This window comes from Anas platyrhynchos, chromosome 16 (assembly GCF_047663525.1).
Source record: "Anas platyrhynchos isolate ZD024472 breed Pekin duck chromosome 16, IASCAAS_PekinDuck_T2T, whole genome shotgun sequence".
Classification (NCBI taxonomy): Eukaryota; Metazoa; Chordata; class Aves; order Anseriformes; family Anatidae; genus Anas; species Anas platyrhynchos.
This window is the reverse complement of record NC_092602.1, coordinates 2,501,654-2,522,007: the sequence shown is the minus strand read 5'-3', so window position 1 is coordinate 2,522,007 and position 20,354 is coordinate 2,501,654. Positions and strand designations below refer to the sequence as shown.

General features: G+C 39.8%; 1 protein-coding gene across 10 annotated transcripts in view; it reads right to left on the bottom strand.

Annotated features, from left to right (window-relative positions):
* Positions 1 to 14,290, bottom strand: part of CLIP1 (CAP-Gly domain containing linker protein 1) — a 65,850-nt gene extending 51,560 nt beyond the window's left edge. For 3 of the 10 annotated variants that reach the window (XM_072024200.1, XM_072024202.1, XM_072024201.1), the window contains exons 1-3: positions 14,094 to 14,290; positions 2,114 to 2,309; positions 1,103 to 1,671 (exon numbers count right to left, since the gene is read on the bottom strand). In XM_072024200.1, coding sequence (XP_071880301.1) covers positions 1,103 to 1,671; positions 2,114 to 2,207 — 663 coding nt within the window. In that variant the 5' untranslated portion in view covers positions 2,208 to 2,309; positions 14,094 to 14,290. The remainder of the gene's footprint in view (positions 1 to 1,102; positions 1,672 to 2,113; positions 2,310 to 14,093) is intronic. The other 7 variants (XM_027470159.3, XM_072024203.1, XM_072024204.1 and 4 more) reach the window with 4 other exon arrangements.
* Between the last annotated feature and the right edge of the window lie 6,064 nt (positions 14,291 to 20,354).

Sequence of the window (20,354 nt, the reverse complement as noted above, 5' to 3'; positions counted from 1 at the left end):
CCAGTGATCTGGAGACTTAAGACATCTATATTTGAATTATTACTAGGAATTAGCAGAGCCTAGGATCTACTAAAAAAGATTAGCCTGGGATCAAAAATTTCATTTTTCTTAATACCAAAATTTGAATATTTACAAAAAAAAAAACAACAACAGGAGGGGTTAAAAACCGTCAGACAAGAAACCTGTCCATTTAACATTCATATTCCTTTGCACACTGTCTGACACTGGCATGTAAATTACACACATGCATCACTGTTATGCTGTGCTAGGAACCTCAAACTACCATTTGATGATTCAACAGGAAGACTTAAGGCAAACAGGAAGCAGAGGACAAAATACTAAGTTTAATCTGTTCTACTTAAACGGAATTTGGGACCTTACTAGCATCAAACCATGGCTGTTATGGTAAATCTTCATTCCCGCTGCCTCTACAAGAAAACCCATACCAACCCATATAATATTGATCCAAACATGAAAGGTACACAATACAATTATTTAAAAAAAAAGTAAAAGTTTAACAAAACTTGGCTCCCTTTTAAAAGGATGACAGTGATCCATCAGCAGAAGCATTTATGGTTCTGAATTTATGAAGGGCAGCCAAGTAACATGGCACATCACCAACAGAACACGTAAATCCTGGGTGATCAGTGGCATTATGTGACTACTTCTGTCGCTGCCTATCACTACTCAAGGGAACAATCAATTACTGAACTGTTAGCTTTCTAAAGATACAGCCCTGAATAGGGAAAGAGAGATGCATGGAAATCTAACGAGCTCAGATTTTATGTAGTAGGATTGCAGTTCTAGAAAGACAAGCTGAGTATAGGTTAATAAAAACATCTGGTCTTGAGCAAACACTGGCAAAACATAACAAAATAGAGATTGCCAAATTAACCATTTTGTCTTGGCACTGCCAAGACCTTCCTATAACATACAAAACTGCATGGGAAGAGCTTGCCTACAGAGACACTCAATAAAAAGAAAGTTAGAACATGAATTTACATTACCTGAGTCAAGGAAACAGTAGATAAGTTCTGAGTGTTAAGAGAAGTTACAATACATCAAGCAAAAAACAGACACCGAAACTGCACGGAAATCTTACCAGAACTCGATCTCCAATTTTGAGCTCCCTTTCTCCTTTCTTTAGTGATCCAGCTTCAGAAAGATTTGATATAGATTCACTTGCAGTTTTTGAAAGATTGCTAATCTGAGAAGGAGTTGAATGTTCCTTAGCAGCAAGTGTTGTTTTCTGTGGAATTCCTGATGGGGGAAGTGCAGCAGGGGACGAAGACACCACGCTAGCAGTCGATGTGGAAGTTGGTGATGTAGCTCTAGATGCATGAGCTGCCTGAGTACCATTGGCTTCATCTTCTGTCAGCACTTTTCTTGTCAATTTTGATGGTCTTGTAAATATTCCCCTCAAGGGTTCACACTGGAAATAGCGAACTCCAGCCACAGAGCCATCGTTCTTACCAATTGGTTCGTCTAGAACAATCCCTGCCCATTGTCCTGGAGCAAACTGTGTTTCACCAAGAAACTGAATAAAGCCAGGTTTATTTCCATTGACCCAAACACGTTCCCCAACTCTGAAATCATCCACAAACTCGTCATGTGCATCTGCAGTGGTTGTACTTGCGGACTTTTCACTGGAAGCTGCTTTTTCTGCTGGAGCTGGAATCAAGCACAAAGAGAAAGCAACAGGAATCAAATGCACTTATATTCCAGGAAGCATCATTACATAGTTTGAAAGTAATGAGCACTTGGAAAAGCGTTATTTCTAAGAGGAAGAGCACAATTCCAAGTTTTCTTAATTATGAAAATACTGTAATCTCCAGAACACAGTAACTCAAAACATAAGGACAGAGACACAATGCATTTAATATAACCTTCACGAGATTTTTACCAAAACCATTTAAAAACAGTTTGTTTTGAACCAAGATGGCATTCAATCAGTATATTTATTTTTTGCATGTTTTACACATCATTTTTGTTACATCAGAAATACAAGCAAAAGTGTTTTAGTGTAAATAGTAAAAGTAGCGTATGCTCATAGCTTTTAGAAGATTTTTTTGTAAGACATGAATAAAAGAAAAGTTATTTAAGTATTCTTTACCGGTTGCAACAGATGCAGGTGCTTTCAGTAATGTAGCCCCATGCTTGATGGTCTTTGAAGGAGCCTTAAGTCCACTTGGTTTTAACATACTCATCTTTCTGTGATATCAGAGTTAGTCCTCTTCGTCTACAGCAACTACCTTTTTCCAAACATGGATACAATATACTATTCTCTGTCTTCCAACTCTGGAGTAAACCTGTACAGAAAAATATTAGGCATGAAACAAAATCAGTATTGGGGCTCCTGCAGAATAAAGTACCCTACATACACACACAGAGCCTATATATGAAACGCATGCTAAACGCACTTCACAGTAACAACCAGAAGCATTTCCCAGGATAGCAATTCCAAGCCTTCAATTTATTCAAAAGTTATTTCCTATTAAAAGACTCCAATCTGAACCTAAAGCATCAGAATAACTCTCTTCAGTGAATGCTGCTGTATTCATGTTGAGCTTTAAACTCGAAGGCTATTTTAAGAAAAACAAAGCCCTTAACTGCATTACTAACAACATTACGCACAGATATAACCACTCTGCACACCCTACTGTTTTCAGTCACATTTTTCAAGTGTTGCAATATCCCAGCAAAAATAACTTGAGACTGGAGAATTAGCTGCAAGAAAAATCAAGAGAACAGGGAAATTCAGGATAAAAAGAACGAAGTTTTAAAGAGATTGGAACTGAAAAGCTAAGGCTGATCAACAGAGTTAAATGATGGCAACTAAGAAGTAAACATCTACCTCAGCAATGTGGGAATCGCGTGTCCGAGATCACAAGACACTTCACTCAGTCCCCAGAAGTGCCCCAGCTCCGCACTGGAAAGAGGAGGGGGAGCCCTGCTCCTCCCTGAGCTTCTCAGACCGGCACGCCAACTATAAGACTTTCAGGAACTGTGCCATGAGGTTTTAGCCACAGAAGGCATCTTCCTTCTGATTACAAAAGCTTTAGAAAGGCTTTTTTTTTTTTTTTTTTTTTTTTTTTTTTTTTTTTTATCTATAACCAAACTGTAAGCTGACTGGTCTCCCCCCACCATCAAAAGCATAAACTGCTCTGCACGAACACAGCCAGGATATTTGCTGAGCCTTGTATTTAGGGCACTGACAGAACAGATATGCTCCCCTGAAAAACAACACACACGTAAACAAAAACCTGGACCAAAAAAAAAAAAAAAAAAAAAGCAAGCAGATATGTAGCAACAGACTGCTTGCTCAACTGTTTGCTCAGGACACGACAAACAGAAGCCAGGTCTCCGTCCTGTGATTCACGTGGCATTTTGGCAGCTGTCAGTACACATGCACAGGCAAAAAGCTGCCCAGCTGCACGCTTCCCAAACCCTCACCAGTAGTGCCCAGGTGCACATAACTGGCACATTTCAAGGCAAGAGAAACCCTAGTGAGGGCAGAGAATATCGTAGTACAGGAATAAAGGCTAGAGAAAAGCCTTTTACCTACCAGGAGAAGTTTTACCCTTCCTGTATTATTAACAGCCAGCACATTAGTGTTCCTAAAAATCAATTCACCTTGGAAAAAAAAAAAAAAAGAAAGTATCTGTCATGCTGCTTTGTGAACATAAATAGCAAAGCGAAACATTTCTTTGGCTATTTCAAGATTGGCTATGCCAAATTCAAGTCATTTTCTAAGTCTGCAAAAATGTTATACTTTAAAAAGTTTTAATTACTGCCTTGACTGCATGTTTATCTACAATTTAAGTTATACTCCATGAAAACTCCAAGCAGCACTGTGCAGACTGATGAACATTTTTCTAGCATTGCCAGAAGTATGTCAGTCACCCATCTGCAGAGTTATGACTACCAAAGTGAAAAATTTCTCCATTGTTTTTGCCTGTCGTATGCCAGTTCACTATTAATTTCTAAGCAGGAGCATTCATGTTCATGAACATGAAAGCAGAGTTAGCTCTAAAATCAAAGCAGAGGGACAGACATGAAATGTCATAAAGCTATGAAAGAACTGAGGGGCACACAGTTATACAGGGGCACAGGAGCATGTAGAATGTCACTCAACACAGAAGAAGAAACACTTGTTTTTTTCGTCTTACTACATACCTATCTTCCCTGCTAAATCTGCGTGCATCAGATTTCTTCATATTTTCATCATTTTCTCTCTCACATACACACTGCCTAATCTTCCTCATCCCTATTCCCTTCCTTCCAATGCCAGGATCTCCACGCCTGCTTCTATTATTTTTTCCTCAACCCATCAAAATCCACAAAACAGGAAAACTCTACACAATAAGGATGGACGTGGTACAAATTCAGGAATGCAGGAGTTATCAAGGTCAGTTCTTTTTAGTTCAAAGTCCTCTTTGACAGTGTCAAACACAACATTTATGGAAATTCAACCACCTCATTTGGACCAGAAGCAAGTTCCCCTAAGGAAGACCTCCTTCTAAAACCAGGACACTAAAAATGTGCTTCCAGTATTCTGCCTCTGTTTTCCACATATTACCATTTCTGTTTTTGTTTTCCTTTTCTTTCCCCAGACCCCATTCCAGTACCACTCAGTTAGTAAACACCTGTATCTTGCAAGGATAGGAATATTGAAAGAATAAAACACACTAAAACAACCCGCAAAATTACATCTTGCCTGTTTCAAATAATTATTTATTAATAGACGTTTAACAAGCCTTTGGCCAACAGAAAGCTAGAACCTTCTAATATTGCATTTCCTGGCTCAAGGTGCTCATTCATATTTTAATCCTGCTCTCCACAGTCAGAGGTTATGTATTTGCTGTGTCATTTGCCTTTTTCAATGCACAAGCCTTCAACTAGGCCAGAAGTAACACAATCCCTTGTGCCCTGGTTTCAGAGTTCCTGAAATTGTAGCTTAATGCAACAAACTGCTAAAATATAGGCAAAACATTTTGGCAATTTAGTGCCTTATTGCAACAGGGAAAATGCAACTTTGAGTCTTAGAAATAGGCGGGAAGTTGATATTTCCTAATAGAATTCACAAAACACTGAAAGCCCAAGTTTCTAACGAGTGATTTTAGGCACTTCCTAACAGTCTTCAGATGTCAATTACCTCATTTTATTCCTCATGAAAGAGGGCAGCTAGCTGCTTGTCTCAATTTGTTCGTGTCCCTTCTCTGAATCTTTCTCAGCTCTCCTGAAAAGAATTTTTATAACAAATAGGCAGTAACATCAACTGCAAGTTTCTCAAAAGATCAGATCAGGAACCTAAGGAAATGCCCATAAAGCCTGATAATACACACTACTTAAGTTTTCAGAAAGTCGCACATTTTACTAACACTGTTGTTGGGAGCAAAGAGAAGATTTTAAAGAAGATTTTAAACACAAGCTTTGCACTTGTGCTGCTACTGGGAAATACATGATTTCATATGGTGTGACATTCTCGAATGAAATGCATTTTTTTTTGCATTGACTCTCAAATGCAGACATGAATCCTTGCTTTGGCCCTTTTAGCCAGTTGATAATATCCTTATTTTTCTTGGTTCTCTTTCACAGATCTTGAACTAATCCACAAGAAACAAGTTGAAAAGCATTGATTCGAGAAAATAAAACCTACCACTCTGATAAGTAAATATGAATTATTGAATTATTTTGGCAAGCTGAGATTAAAAAATAATAATAAAAAAAATACTGAATTAAAACAAGCATTCAGCCAGACAGCTCCTGAAGCAACAGACACTGCCAAAACATGCATATGTCACTCAGTTGAGTGAGATGATTGTGATGTACACTAAATACTACCCATGCTCCGGTTTCATGAGTGAAAAGATATCTAAAGGCTCAAGTGCTGAAGTGACAGTAAGTAACAGAGGGGAGAAGAACATTACCCTGGGAAAAAATATACTAACTTAAGGCACTTCAGACTGAACTCCCAAAAGTTCAGACATCCAGAACTGGTAGTAGCTATAGCAAATTTAAACCAGAATATAAAAGGAGAGCAAGGCGAAGCACGTTTTCATTCATACATCATACAAACTGCTAATGAAGTATGCATGTGAAATGCAATTAAACCCTTTGATTTACAGTCAAGCTTTACCAATCATCTCAGAAAATATTACAGCCTTAGCAAAAGTAGATCTGGTACCAAAAGCTCTTAGCATTACCTCAAAGCAGAATCCTTTCCAGCTATCAAAGAGGAATCACAATAATAAAACAGCTGCCCACCATGGTTTTGTTCTAGAGTGTATTTTAACAACTAGCACTACAAAAAAAAAAAGAGAAAACGTTTGAGTCTCAGCTCACTCCACTTAAGAACCCTACAGTCACGACAAGACTGTAGCAGCACCAATTGTTCTTTAAGGTTAGCTGACATCTGACAAGTCTGCTGCCATTACCTCTCTCCTTACCTAGTGCCACATAGCGCCAACATTAAAAATACGATAAAACACTTAAATGATAAGACATTTGAAACTGTGACTTGACAGCGTAAGGAAGAATCACTTGCTAACATCACTACTCGTGACTTCAGTGGCGCAGACACAGTGTTTCCATGGAGAGAAGCAAGTTGTCTGTCCATTTGGGGTGGAAACAAAGAGGACTTTCCAGAACAGAGCAGGATAATGTTTGAGCTGACTCGAAACAGACTGCGTAATCCCGGTCTTCTGCATGCAGACACATGCAGTCTGACTCTCTGCAGTGTACTTTGAGGCTGGAACGCTACTCTCATGTGGTTTGTTTGTACAATAAAGTAAAAATATTATTTTTAAACAATGATCATCTGGTATGAGTTGTGCATGAGTTCTTCAAAACATTTCAAATTGGAAAGATAATACTAACTCAGCTGATACCATTAAGAGACTAATACTGTGGCTTTTCAAAGCCAACACCTTTCTAAGTTCAGAAGAGAGACCACTTCAACTTGTTAACTCTGTTAAGAGTACTTTATTTTTTTGCAAAATACATATAACAAATATGTTGAAAATATTCAAAAATGGTTGCATAGAGTACATAACACTGCTGAAGAGCTCCAAAGGCTATGCAAACAGAGAAGATCTTAAAAAATTCTTACCATACTATGAAGAAAATATAGCATATAGGAAATAAATCAGACAATGCTTTCTGTAGAAAAGTGACACAGAAAATATATTTCAAAGACCGCCACAATCCAGAAATGTCACTTTCCTAAGACAAATAAAAGAATATGAAAGATAAAAATGAAGCACTATTTTTGAAAAAAGCAGCCTGAACAAGATTTCTTAACTATCTCTTTCACAGTCTTAATGTTCATGTCACTATTGCCAAGCTTTCAAAAGCTCATGAATCATTCCTTGAAAATCCTAACAATGGTTCAGGGAGAAAATAACTTGGAATTTTGGAACCTGGGAAGTTTTCTTTTCTGGTCCGTGAATTACCTTAAGGACTCCAAGACCTCATGGTTACACATACAACTCCCAACATTATGGTATTCTTGAAACAGAATGCCAAAGACAAATAATTTAAAGTACATAAGCATCTTCTGTATGATTCAGACCTAATTTTTATCACAGCTCTACAAGTTGTATTTGTGGTTTCCTAGGCTGCTATTACATTTCTGTAAAAGCTGAGTATATGTAATTCCAAAAGCACTTAAAATAATGCTTTAAGTTTCAGTTTAGAGGCTTTTGAAAATAATACACTATTTAAAAATACAACTATATCCTGGCTTTGAACAAAGTAAATGCCTTCATGTTGCACTATTTGCTTCATTCTACCTCTTTAAGAATACTTCCCTCTGTGCAAGAATATGCCAGCTCCCAGAGGCCAACTTCTGAAAGGTTCAAGCAGGAATGAGATGAATTTGTCTGTGGCAAGCCCACCAGCTAGCCTGGGACATATCCACCAACATCCCTCCTCAAGCAGTGCTGGATGACGTGGATAGAGCAGAGAGATATATTGCAGAAAGCAGCTTGGCTCACACACCCTCCCTAAACAGAATTTACGATTGCCACCATCTTGTTTTGTTTCCAAGAAGGAATATAAATTCTCCCACTACCATATATTAGCAACCAATCTTTTTATTTTTATTTTTATTTTTATTTTTTATTGCAATGTCAGCACACCCAGAGCAGGCAAGCTGAGCCTTATCCCACAACAATAACCTTCCTGCTCAAAACACCTTCTCTGCCAGGTTCTGGGTCCAATGGAGATATTTCATATTGGGCAACTAAAATCACTCAATCATCATCATGCAGTTCATCAAGTGCTGAATTACACTCACAATGAAGTAATCCCACAGTGCAAAATATCCATTATAAATGTTCCACCAAGTTTCAAAGCCAGTTGTGAAACAATGACAAGTAGTTAAACCAACAAATGGATTTTGAAGCCTTCATGCGTTAACTTTTCAGAACTTCCCTCTTGTAATGATGCGGCACACTTTGTATTCCTAGCCATTTATGGCTTAAATAAAACCATTTGTAGCTATGAATTACATTAAGGTCTCTTTGAATTTAGCCACTGAAGCCAATTATTGAAACAGCAAGTGAACTTATCTCTGAACCCACTGCTCATGACTTACTGCAAATTTGACATGCATTGTTCAGCTCCAAAGCATTTATTGAACGAGTAGCACATTCAGACTGAAACAAGCCAGAAAGCGCATTACTTCAGTTTAATTTTGTCTCATAGAAACTATGGATTTTGTTGTCAATTAAGCAAGTAACACGATGACCTGAAAATATTCTTCAGATACATCATTATAATAAAAGACACCGAAGTAATATGCATCATTTAATTCAATGTTTATCATGCTACATGCTATCAGGTCATATTTATTTGGCTTACTGGATGCTTACTGCCAGCATCAAAATATATGGGCTGGTACATGCCTATCAAATCGGTACTTTGCACCCCACTTTTAAGGGTAGAAAAAATTTTGCATTTAAAACTGAGTTAACAGTCTAGCTCAAAACACAACTTACTTTGGCCACCATAAAAAATACAAAAAGTTGGGAAGTTTGCCCAGTGGTACAACACAGCTCTTTTATCAGTATCGTTGACTAGATGAACACAACTTGAAACAAAGAGTTGCTGACAAATTACTCAACCAGAATCGTATCTATGTGATCACCAGCAGAGATCCTGAAAAATGTTCCAACTCTATTTTAGAGAGCACGGGTTTACATAAACATTACTTAGTGTGCAGCAACCAGTATGTTCGGTGAGACACAGACAAGCAGAGGATATTCAAAACAATCCCAATACCGTAATGCAAACACTATGCCTTGTCATCACTCATCCCACTATCAGGCAACCACCACACCACGGTGTAAGGACATCCCCAGAAATAGCTCCTGGTTTTCTCTAACTTCAAAGAGCGAATCTCCACTTCTTCAGTAACTCAGAAGAAATTCCTGTTTTCTTGTACCCTTAGAGGGACAGGGAAAGAACAAATTTTGCTGTTTGGGAATCAATAGAAATGCCCCACCACACTGTCCCCATTAAGAACATGGTCAATCTAGACTTCAACCAGCAATTTTTAGGTTGTTTCTTAACTGAGACAGGTAGGAGATGTTGCATTTTGAGATCACGGAGACGACTTGAACTATTTTCTGCATGAGTTCACAGATCTGTGGTATATTCTGCAAAGACTTTCAGATTAACTTTCAACATCAAATCTTTTACAGCAGCCAGCACAAATCTCTATTTCTCCTCTGACTTTGAACCTGGTAGCTAATTTTGTCTAAATAAAATAAAAGGCAGGGGACTTATAAGAACATTTTCATTCTTAGAGGTTTCACAGAAGTAGGCCAACAGGTGCAAGGGGCACTTGAGTTCATATAGTTTTGAGTTTCTCCCTAAGACTGAATCAGAATGAATTTCTGAAGCAAAATGGAAAAGCCCAAATATTGCCTTCAGTAACTTGGCAGCAGCAGGTTATCAGTATGCACGCAGATAACGTCCAACTTGAATGCAGCAGTTAGGAAGGCAACCATCACAAGACACTAAAAAGTAGAGGGTTTTAGTGATATTGCTAAATAAGAGACATAGCCATTCTCTGGAAAGTGCAGGGTCTTCACTGCATCCTGGATAAACATATGCTGCATATGCTTAGGAAAGGACAAAGCAAATTCCTACAGCTAAGAAACTGTAGTAAGAACAAGGAGATGATTCAAATGAAAGATAGTAAGAGGCTTAGGAGCTCGAACCACCAGTCAGACATTATGGTAACGCTGTGAGAAGCGGTTCATTCAAGCTTCTATGCTGCTTATGTATTTTAATTCCGCATCAAGGACATGATAAGTCACCTCACCTTATCATTCCATAGACAGCTATGCTTATTCAGATTCTTCAGTGCCTTGAGATCCTCAGTAAAAATATACCACTGGAGCACAAAGACAGACTACTGAATATGAAGCACAGATATGAGAGGATGTCTGTAACAGTAAAAAATTATTTTTGGCTAGCAATATGGTGAATAATTCTTTCTCAGTCTTTCTTGATCTATGTTGCTATTTCTAAACACAGTCTGTTCAATTTTTTAGACAGATACCCATCTTTCATTAACAAGAAATAGCTAATAACTATTAAAAACCTTTTTTTAAAAAATCACAGAAAATGTGATGCAAAATCTAACACTTCCTCGTTGCCTCTGTACACACGCATTATAAAAATGTCACTGCTATAGTCTATTAAAAGATCAGAAAGCACATGATCCTTCTAAGCACACATCATTCTCTACAGAATGAGTCAAGGATTGAAAAGCAGAGAAAGCTTTCATCCAAGAAAGTAAATTATTACTACCTCTTCTGAGAAGTCTACTATCAACGCTTACTACCTTTTCTACGTTTTTCCAAGGAAGTTTCTAACTGCCTTTGCCAAAACCCTCCATTTTGATAACAAGAAAAATAATTTGTTCAACTGTCAGCACCAGCTTCTCCCAATGATAACACACTTCAAACCGCCTGAGTAAGTGAATTCAGTCCCCAGTAACAATTCATTCTCTGGATATTAGAGCATAAAGTTTAATGTATTCGGGATCTAACATTTACATGAAAGTTTGAGAAGGAAAATATTATCTCCTGCCAGCCTCAAAACCAAACACACATGAACTAAGACAAAGGGCTTCTAAATCACACAATCACAACTGAAGCGGCTGAAACAAAGCGCTGCTTTTTATAGTCAGAATTTAATTTTGATAGACTTGGGTGAAAGTGTAACTGCTTCACACGCCTTGAAAACATCAAGTCAGCAATCCCTTTTTAGCTCTCCATGTTCTTAGCCTTTTAAATTAGCACCATGACTGTTATACGGCTGGCATATAATAAAGTAGAAGTACAAATACAGAACTTAGATAAATATTGCTCTGATTCAACGGATGCTGCTGCCAAGCAGAGAAGGAGACTGAGTCAGATAAGCCAATTCCATCAAATACTGAGTTTCTCCCTTCACCTTGCAATTTCCCCTTAAAATAAGCAAGGTTATAAAGATCAGAAAAAGTGATCAGCTTTTAAGGGTATTTCTCTTAGAAACAGTAGACTGAAGATGTTTCTTAAATTAGAGGAAGGTATGGTAGGTAGCACTCACTGAAGAGTTTTCTGTCAAAGTTTGTACAAGCAGTTGAGCAGGACACCTGCTAGGCCAGGTGCTAAGGTAGAGATTTGTACCATCTGTTCGGAGATGCATCTTCTAAATCCTTTCCAGTATTTCTGAGGCCAGGAGCTGGATATCACATTGTGGGTGTTTCTAAGGGTCAGTTGTACCATTCTAAGTGACGTGAGTATAACATTGTGTGCATTTTGACACATGGACAAGATCGTGGATGTTCAAAATCATCAGGGACACGGTGCTGCTCATAGAGCTGGCTTCAGTTCTGCTGGTCAAGAAGAACGAAATGGTTGCTCCAGCAGAAATTGGCATCTAGCTCTGGGCAGCTGAGATTACAGCTAATGCAGTATATAATTGCCTTTCATTAAATAACAAAACACCATCCATCTGAGGCATTTCTAAACATGCCAGTCCAATACGGATTCCAGTGCGTTACTTTTTATACATGCCAGCAGAGCCAGTAGTCCCAAAGGAATGCCAAAAGATTAAACAAGAGCTGCATTCATTCATGGTCACCATGTTGAAACACTAGAAAACTTGCATTTAACATACAGAGTTAACATTTGACCCGACTGTTTTAGAGAGAGAAAGAAAAGCAGTTTTGAAAAATTGTGCTGGCAAGACAGATCACTATTTCTTTTGAAGGAAGATCTATTTTGGAATATTCTCAGTCACTCTCCCCAAAAAAACTTCAATGTGGCTAAAGGGATAAAGAGAGGAATACTAAGGGAATTATCCAATCTAGCCAAGCTAAGTAAGTAAAGACTGTCCTGGGCATTCACATTCAGAAGATGATAAACAGATACAGCCTACAGATCAGACAGGAAATCTACGGGAGCTCTAGAAAATCACAGTGACCAGCTCATATGGAGCACTGCTCCTTCTTACTGTATTGTCATGTGAAGAAAGAGATTATTTCTTATAATACACCTTTGTGATGATTCAAGACAGATGTTTTTCTCCCCCACACTAGAAAGCCAAAAACTTCTCTTGAAAAAGAAACCACACATTTTTTTATTTTTTTTGCCAAATGAAACATTCTTCTTGATCCCTACAGATACAGACAGATGATGTCACATTTCCAAGCAGAAGCTTCAGCCAACGCAATCCTGTCCTTCCCCTTCCAACACTCAAAGCTTTAGTGTACTTTGGTACACACGGGAAATTTTCTGGCACATATTAAGACTAGGTGGAAAAAGAGCCCCGGAATACCATAAATTTCAAACAGAGAACTAATAAACCTCTGCCTGTTTTCTAGTCGTTTTGTGTGTATTCAGTATGAAGAATGTCAGTCCCTGAGTGGTCACACATTCTTTACGCTATGATACTTTGTTGTTAAGGGAGAAACAAAAAAGAGTTATTTACTTTTCCTCCACTATTTAATTTGCTATCTTGTTACACGTGGTAGCAGGTGCACATGCCTGAGAAAATCACTCTGTCACTGCTAGTTTCAGACTTTCAGACATGCTTCCGCTCTTTAAAAAAAACTCTTTGCAAAGTATGAGGCATGAAAGCATTTCCTCTTTTATGCCTCTTTCCTTTCTTTTCCCTACATATTAAATACACCCATGGCGCGTTTTTAAGTTGTCCTGCTCAGTGACCTCAGAGCAGCTCGTGAACTCGCACCGCTCCCTGTGAGACGCTGCCTCCATTCCGCGCACGGGGAGCTGCGTGCAGGGAGGAAAGCCGTCATTTTTCAGTCATATTTTTCATCACGACGTACCCATTCGCTGCCTATTCTTCCCCACGCTATCTCGAAGGAGCTTTTCTCCTCCAGGAGAAAACAACAACAGGTTGTTGGGTGGTTTTTAAGCGCACGGACAAAGATGCTAAGAGGAAAGCAAAAACCCTCTCCTGATCCTAAGGCAGGAGTCTCGTTAGCGGGGGGGAAACGAAGATTACCTTGAGGAGGAGGAGGGCAGTAACGGGCCCTAGGCAGCAGCCCCAGTGACACAGCGGAAAGCAGGCGGCCTGCAGCACAGCCTCATGCCGCAGCACCGGGCACGGCGGGCACCTCACCTGCACGGCTTTCCCCCCAAAAAAACAGGCCTGGGCAGCGAGCCGAGGTGGCTTTACACGGAGCCGGCTCTTCCATCGGTGCCGTGCCGGTGGGTGAGGAGGGAAGGGGGGGGATCAGGCAGCAGCACCGGGACGACATCGCCCAGCCTCAGCCCTCACTCGGCGCGGCTCCGTGTCCCTGCCCCCGCTTCAGGGCCGGTGCCCGGCGCCAAGTTTGTGAGGCGCAGCGCGGCGGGGACGAGCCGGGACGAACCGGGCAGAGCCCCAGCAATGCCCCAGCCCCCGGCCCCTGTCACCCGCGGCCCCCTCAGGCCGGCCGGGACTCGCAGCCAGGCGTGTGGCGGGGCCCCGGGGCGGCTGCCCGGTGCCCACGGCCGCTCCCCGACCCCTTTCAGCGCCTCCCCTCAGCGCCCGGTCCCCCCTCACCGAGCCCGGCCCCTCCTCACCGCCTCTTTCTCCTCAGCGGGGGGCTCCCGGCGGCTCCCTTCCCTCAGGCGCCGCCGCCCTCCGCGCGCGGGCCCCAACGGCGCCCTCACAGCCGCCGCCTTCGGCTCCGCGCCGCCACCGCCTCCGCTCGGCTTCCCGGCCGCCTCCTCCTCCTCCTCCTGCCCCTCCGCAGCGGCGCCTCCCCGGCTGGCAGGGGCGGAGCGGGGCGGGCGGACAACGTCTGCGCCCCGCCGGGCCCGCGGCACCGCGAGGCGGGGACTGCAGCAGCAGCGGGAGCCGCTTCCCCCCCCTCCCTCCTTGCCCGGCTCCGGCTCCCCCCTTCCCTCTCGCCTCCTCTCCTCGCCCCTCGCTTTCCCTTTGTCTCCCCCTGCTTTGTTCGCCCCCACCCCGGGGCAGCCCGAGGCCGGCAGGCAGGAGAGGCTCAGCTCGGCCCGGTCCTGCCTCGCCCTTCCCCAAAAGCGCCCCGCGGGGTCGCGCACCCGGACTTGGCCTTGGTCCTGTCCCCGTCCCTATCCCTGACCCCGTCCCTATCCCTGTCCCTGTAACGGGGAGCAGGCAGCGCTGACCCCTTAGGGAATTCGCCGCTGCAGCAGACAAGCGTGAATGGAAGGTGGGGGGGGAAAGGGTGGGGAAAAGAGACAGGGCGGCATGAAGCGCAGAGCTCTTAATGGACGACTAACTTTACTGGCGGCTTCTTCTCTCCATTTTCCTTTTGTCCTGACGCCCAGGAATTTGTGATTCCTTCTCATCCTCTATTTGAATTCTCATTGTGAAGGAAGACCCTGGAACCTGGCATCCTTCCCCTTTGTAAAGTTTAAAGGGCTGTGGCAGTAGCTCCACACCATCATCAACTATTTAATATCAATTTTCAAGGCTAAATCAAACAGCTCTGCTTCACTTTTCTGCCTCTTTTATAAACAGGCAACAGGGTCCAGCTAGAGTTGGCCCGTAATTGCTGAATTCATCACATAGCAAACCTGTTTGCAGTCCCATAGATCATTTAGTTTATGCATGATACCATTCAAACAAAAAGGGTGATGAGGAAGCAGTTCCATTGCTGGAGACCAATTGCAATATGTGATTCATCTTGGCTTCATTCTTTGGCATTAATCCAGCATGGTGAAGCACAAAATGGTGTGACGCAGTCCCCCAAATAATGGGTTTCAACTAGATCAGCATTTAGCAATGTTTGTGAGAATTTCACTTCCTAAGTGTAAAGAAGAAGCTCTTACCATGGCCAGTAGATGTTGAAACAGATACTCAAATCCATGTACAGCCAGCCACCCTTCTTCCTCCCTGAAAAATTTGATAAAATTTTGTTGAAAAAAGTTCAGAATTTAATTATAGATTGTATTTAGAAGTACAGAGCCAATTATTGCTTAAAACTAAAAAACTGACACAGTAGTCCCTAGCTAAGGAAATAATCCTTAACAACATTGAATTAATTAGGTTAAAAACCTGAGAGTTAGACTCTTTACAAAACACTTTTTTTTTCTTTACAGAACACTTTTCTGTAAAGTGTTTTTCTTCATTAATTTGATTTTTGTCTTGGAGAATTTATTAACATGAAGGTTGATTTCAAGAGTATTCAGTTCAATGCACAACATCAGACGTTTTATTAAGCAATACTAGACTGTTGTATTTAATATAAAACACATCAAGTAGAAGTCATCTTACTATTGAAGATAGTGAGCTAAAACTTGTAAGTTTGTGTTGGTCTTTCACAACTTCACTAAGTGTAAGCAGTAAGCAAAAACAATGGTGAAATTATAGACAAAATATGGTTCAAATGTGTAAGTAGCTGTCTTTACTTCTTTGCAAAATTAAAACTAAAAATGTCCTGTTTGTAAAGCAAGAATTGAGAATGATGTTGCATATATCAATATAAAGCAAATGCATCTTTGCTTGTTATTGTCATTTTTAGTGAACAGAACCATAGCTTCAAGATTGAAGTCATCTTGAGAGAAACACGGGAGTTAGTTATCCATCAGTGAAGCAGTATCAACCTTCAAACCAAGAACAAGTAGCTTTGGAGCAATTCTAACTTAAGTTTAATGAATTCATCCCAATTAAAAACGGTTGACTTCATTTCTATGTACCAGTGTACCCTTGGATATATGCAGAGTGTGATAACAAAGAATGCATCTAGTATGTTCACATCCAATTTATAGCAATTGTTATAAAAGAAGATGCCAGTTCTAAAATTCATGGTACTACAAAGGACTGCATATGATCAAATGCCAGAACGTCTTTGATTCAAGTACTAGTGGCTCTCTTCTGAGCTGCGTGATTTCAGGCAGATCAGTTAACACGTAACTATGAAAACAGGAATGGCTGGACGCTCCAGGGAAATTTAAGTTGCTGACATAACTACCAGTATCCTGGCCACAACTACAGGGTCTACTTAGAATTAAAACCATTCCCCTCAGTAATGTGGGAACATCAGTTGAAGGTGGTTTTTCAGCTTTGTGAAGGATCCGAAAGTACAAAAACTTTCTGAATGGCTAAAATGTTATTCTTTTGGAACTGCATTTAGGGATATCCTGACTTAAGAGTTCCATTTTTATATCCAATGAGACATATCCACGCAAGTATAAAATTTTGAATATAGGATTTTTTTTCTTCCTCTGAACGATCTCTTCAATATGTACATTTAGCAGTTTTTAAACAGAATTTCTACGAGCAGTATCTATAGTTGGCCACACCTGCTTCAAAACAAAACAAAACAAAACAAAAAACAAACTAGCTACCTTTTTCTTACTGAAGTGCTGCTTCACAAATCCCAGTACAGAAATTTGTACTATTATTTTTTTTTCCTGTAGTGGTTTGTTTTTGCAAAAACACAAGAGGATTCCCCCCTGCTACCTCTGCCCTGCCTTTTAACCTCAGTGGTGCATTTTCCTCATCTATTTACAGCTATATAAGATCCCAAGATTTAGTGTCCTGAAGCCTTGTGCTTGCTCTATATTTTTTTGCTTTAAATTTATGTCATTTAAATTGGCAGCCTTTGACTAATAGGTTAGCCTAGAAGAAAAACAGCCCTTTTTAGTCTTAAGTATCACGTATAAAACTTAGTAATGCCTTTGTTCTAGCACTTTGACTCATGTATATCACATGTTTTTGTCCTCGAGAAGTGAGTTTTAAAAAACTATTGCAGACTACATAATTACTTTCACAGCTTAGTGGGTTGGAAGGCTACAAAAAAAGATTCCGTTCCCAACATACTTAGTGTTCATCTTCCCTAGCTCAACAGTCACAAAAAAACCCTGCAAGTCTATGTTCTTTGCTGGTGTTTTACACAAGACAAATTTGCATTCAAGTTTACATTATTTGTTCTAGCAAATGTGGGTTAAACAATAGAGAACAGTATTTAATGAATCTCTTTGGCATGCTTGTTTAAACAAGGTACTTAATTGAACAACAATAACGGTCACAGATTATGAGCGTTTCATTTTACAGATAACTGAGAAACTGTATTCTGTTAAAGAAGATAGATCATCCAAATCATTCCACCACCTATGTAAAAAAAAAAAAAAAACACAAAACAAGAGCTTGATTTCTCACCTGCAGAGAAGCAGGTCTTTTGTTCCTATTGAGAGTGCCAAGCTTATAAACAAAGGGTAAATCAGTTTTTGTTCAGACATAACAGCTAAGTATTGAGTTGCAAAAAAATCTTACGTTAAATCTCTGCTGCTTGTAATTAACTAAAGTTTAGGAAGTGTCCAATTGTCACTTACACATTAATTACCATGTTATTATATTCATCCTGCCTGTAAGCTTCTTCAAGGACTAATTCCTGATTCGTCCCCTCCCAACCACCTTAAATATAAACACAACTATAAGCTATGCAACATATTCTTAGGAACAACATCAAGCTTCAATGGTATTTACTTACCAGGGGCATTACAACTGTGGTACAAAATGAAGGTACTCCAGAGTTCCATAGGAATTACAACTGCTTTTGAGACACTTGAGTCATACTTGAGCTTTTTCCTTCCCTTAGTTGTTTTTCAGCTATCCTGCCTCACTGAGTTTGCAGTAAATTAATTCTTCTTCTAGCTACCGTATCTTTCAGGTATCTTCTAGAATCTCAGCTATTGCTCTTTTCGTGACATTTTAAGCACTGTGAATTAGGTTATAAAAAATGAGTTAGAAATGCAAACCTCTTTAAGACATAATTAATCACCTGATTGATGCCCTCAATATTTTGTACAGATTATTTTTCAGATGTGCAATAGCAGTTCTAAATACTTTCACTGATCCCAATGCTATAAATGAACATGAATATCATGCCAACAGGAATTCGTGGGAAAATCTGAGTGATGCCTGCTCACACTATACCCACCCCATTACAAATTTTATTATTCATTTTAGTAAGCTCTAATCTAGGTTATTATGCCACACCTATCACCATGGGAGCACGACTTAAAAGTACCAGAAATACTTTGCTATTCAGCTTTTCTCAGACTGCAGTGTGATCTGAGTGCAGTTACAATATACAAAAACAATTTGAGTAGCTGTACCTGAAAGATTAAAGAAATTCAGTAATCAGAAACATCTTTAGTGCAGCAACAATGTATAGTACTTGGTAAGAACAGTGAAAGTATAGATAAATACTTTTAAGATCAAGATGCACTCTTTCCTAATCATGAGAGAAACAGCAGGGGTAACTCCCCATCCTGATCTAAATACGTGTCTTACATGTATAGCACAGAGCTCACCATTTGCAAAAGGCTTTCAAACAAAACAAAACAAACAATTTTTATCAAAACAAACAAACAAAAAGCAACAAAAGACTAAGATTATTAAATGGGCACAGTACTAACCGTAGGAATTTTAATTCAAATATGGTGTCTGTGTACTTCCCTTTGTATCAGACTACAGGTGGAGAACAGTATTTGCTGACTTGAACAACCAGTCAGGCCAGTCACTTTGCAAAAATATTCCAATGGATATGAATACACGACACCAAATGGAGTCCATCCCTGTCCCAAGCCTCCCAAGATAACATTTGCTTTAGATACCAGGAGACATCTTCCGAAAATGAAGTAGTTTTTTCCCAGAAACTACAAGGGTGCCCAGAGCAAAGTTCAAAACCTTGTAAAATAAAGCATTAACCATATTTAAGCTAGAATTTGATGTTACATTAAAAGCTGGGTTACCAAAATGACTTTGCTTTATTCTTACTCCAATTCCTTCAATTTAAAACTTGGAAGCAATAAAGTTAACAGCTAGTTTAGGTGCAAGTAAGAATTTGTAGAAACACAGAGGACTTAATTGATCAAAATAGGTATGTGGAAGGGCAATTTATTATGAATTTATTGCGAACAGGAAGAATTAAGTATAGAACTAGAGAGTTCTATGCATATAATATGAAGATGATTTTCGTCTTGTGTCTGCAAGCAAGGCACAAACATGTAACTATCCCTGTAAAGTCTGCATGCCTTACTAAAGGAGCATTTCAAAAGGGCTATTAAAAAAAGATCTTCTAAGGTGTGGGGTGAGAACTGCATGTTTAAAATATGAGCACCTCAACACACCCAAAAGGTGTGTACACTTGAAATCATTACCTCATGCCCTGCATCACATTATTACCCACATGTGAGTGATGCAGCACACAGCATATAATAGCTTGTGTCAACTGTGATTACTGGCTTTTAAATTCATGGGAGGAAGCACGGAGAAAGCACAAAATCTGTATGTGATTCCCATCAGAGCTTTCTTTGTGAAGTGCACAGAAGCTGGAAGCATTTCAATTTCAAATTTTCAATTTCTGGCTCAGAAAGCAGTACTCTTAATTTTTCCTAGAAAAACTAAAAAAGTCTATCGTTTTAGTTTGTATGATAAATATTTTACTTGGACCTCTACTTTCCAAATGCAATGAGATAAACTGAACTGGTATACGCTGCAAACAGAACTTTTTCAGCCTCTCAGAAGACAAGTAGTTCACGTATAAAGACACTTCAGGTTTCCTTTCCTGTAAAGTTTAGAACAACAAAAGGAAAAAAGAAAAAAGAAACACTTTATCTGCAAAAGGTTGGGCTTTTCCTAGGCATTGAAATAGAGAGCGTAGTGATTTGACGCATTATAAGGACCTTTGGAAAATACCTGCAATCAGTAAAGCTGAGGTTTTTGGAGAATAGGATCAATCTCTGAAGTTATCTTATCAAACACATGCTAGAATGTCACTCCATCACAAGTGTTTTCTTAGATTCTTGAAAAGATTGTTTTACTGTGCATCTTACACGGCTAGAAATACT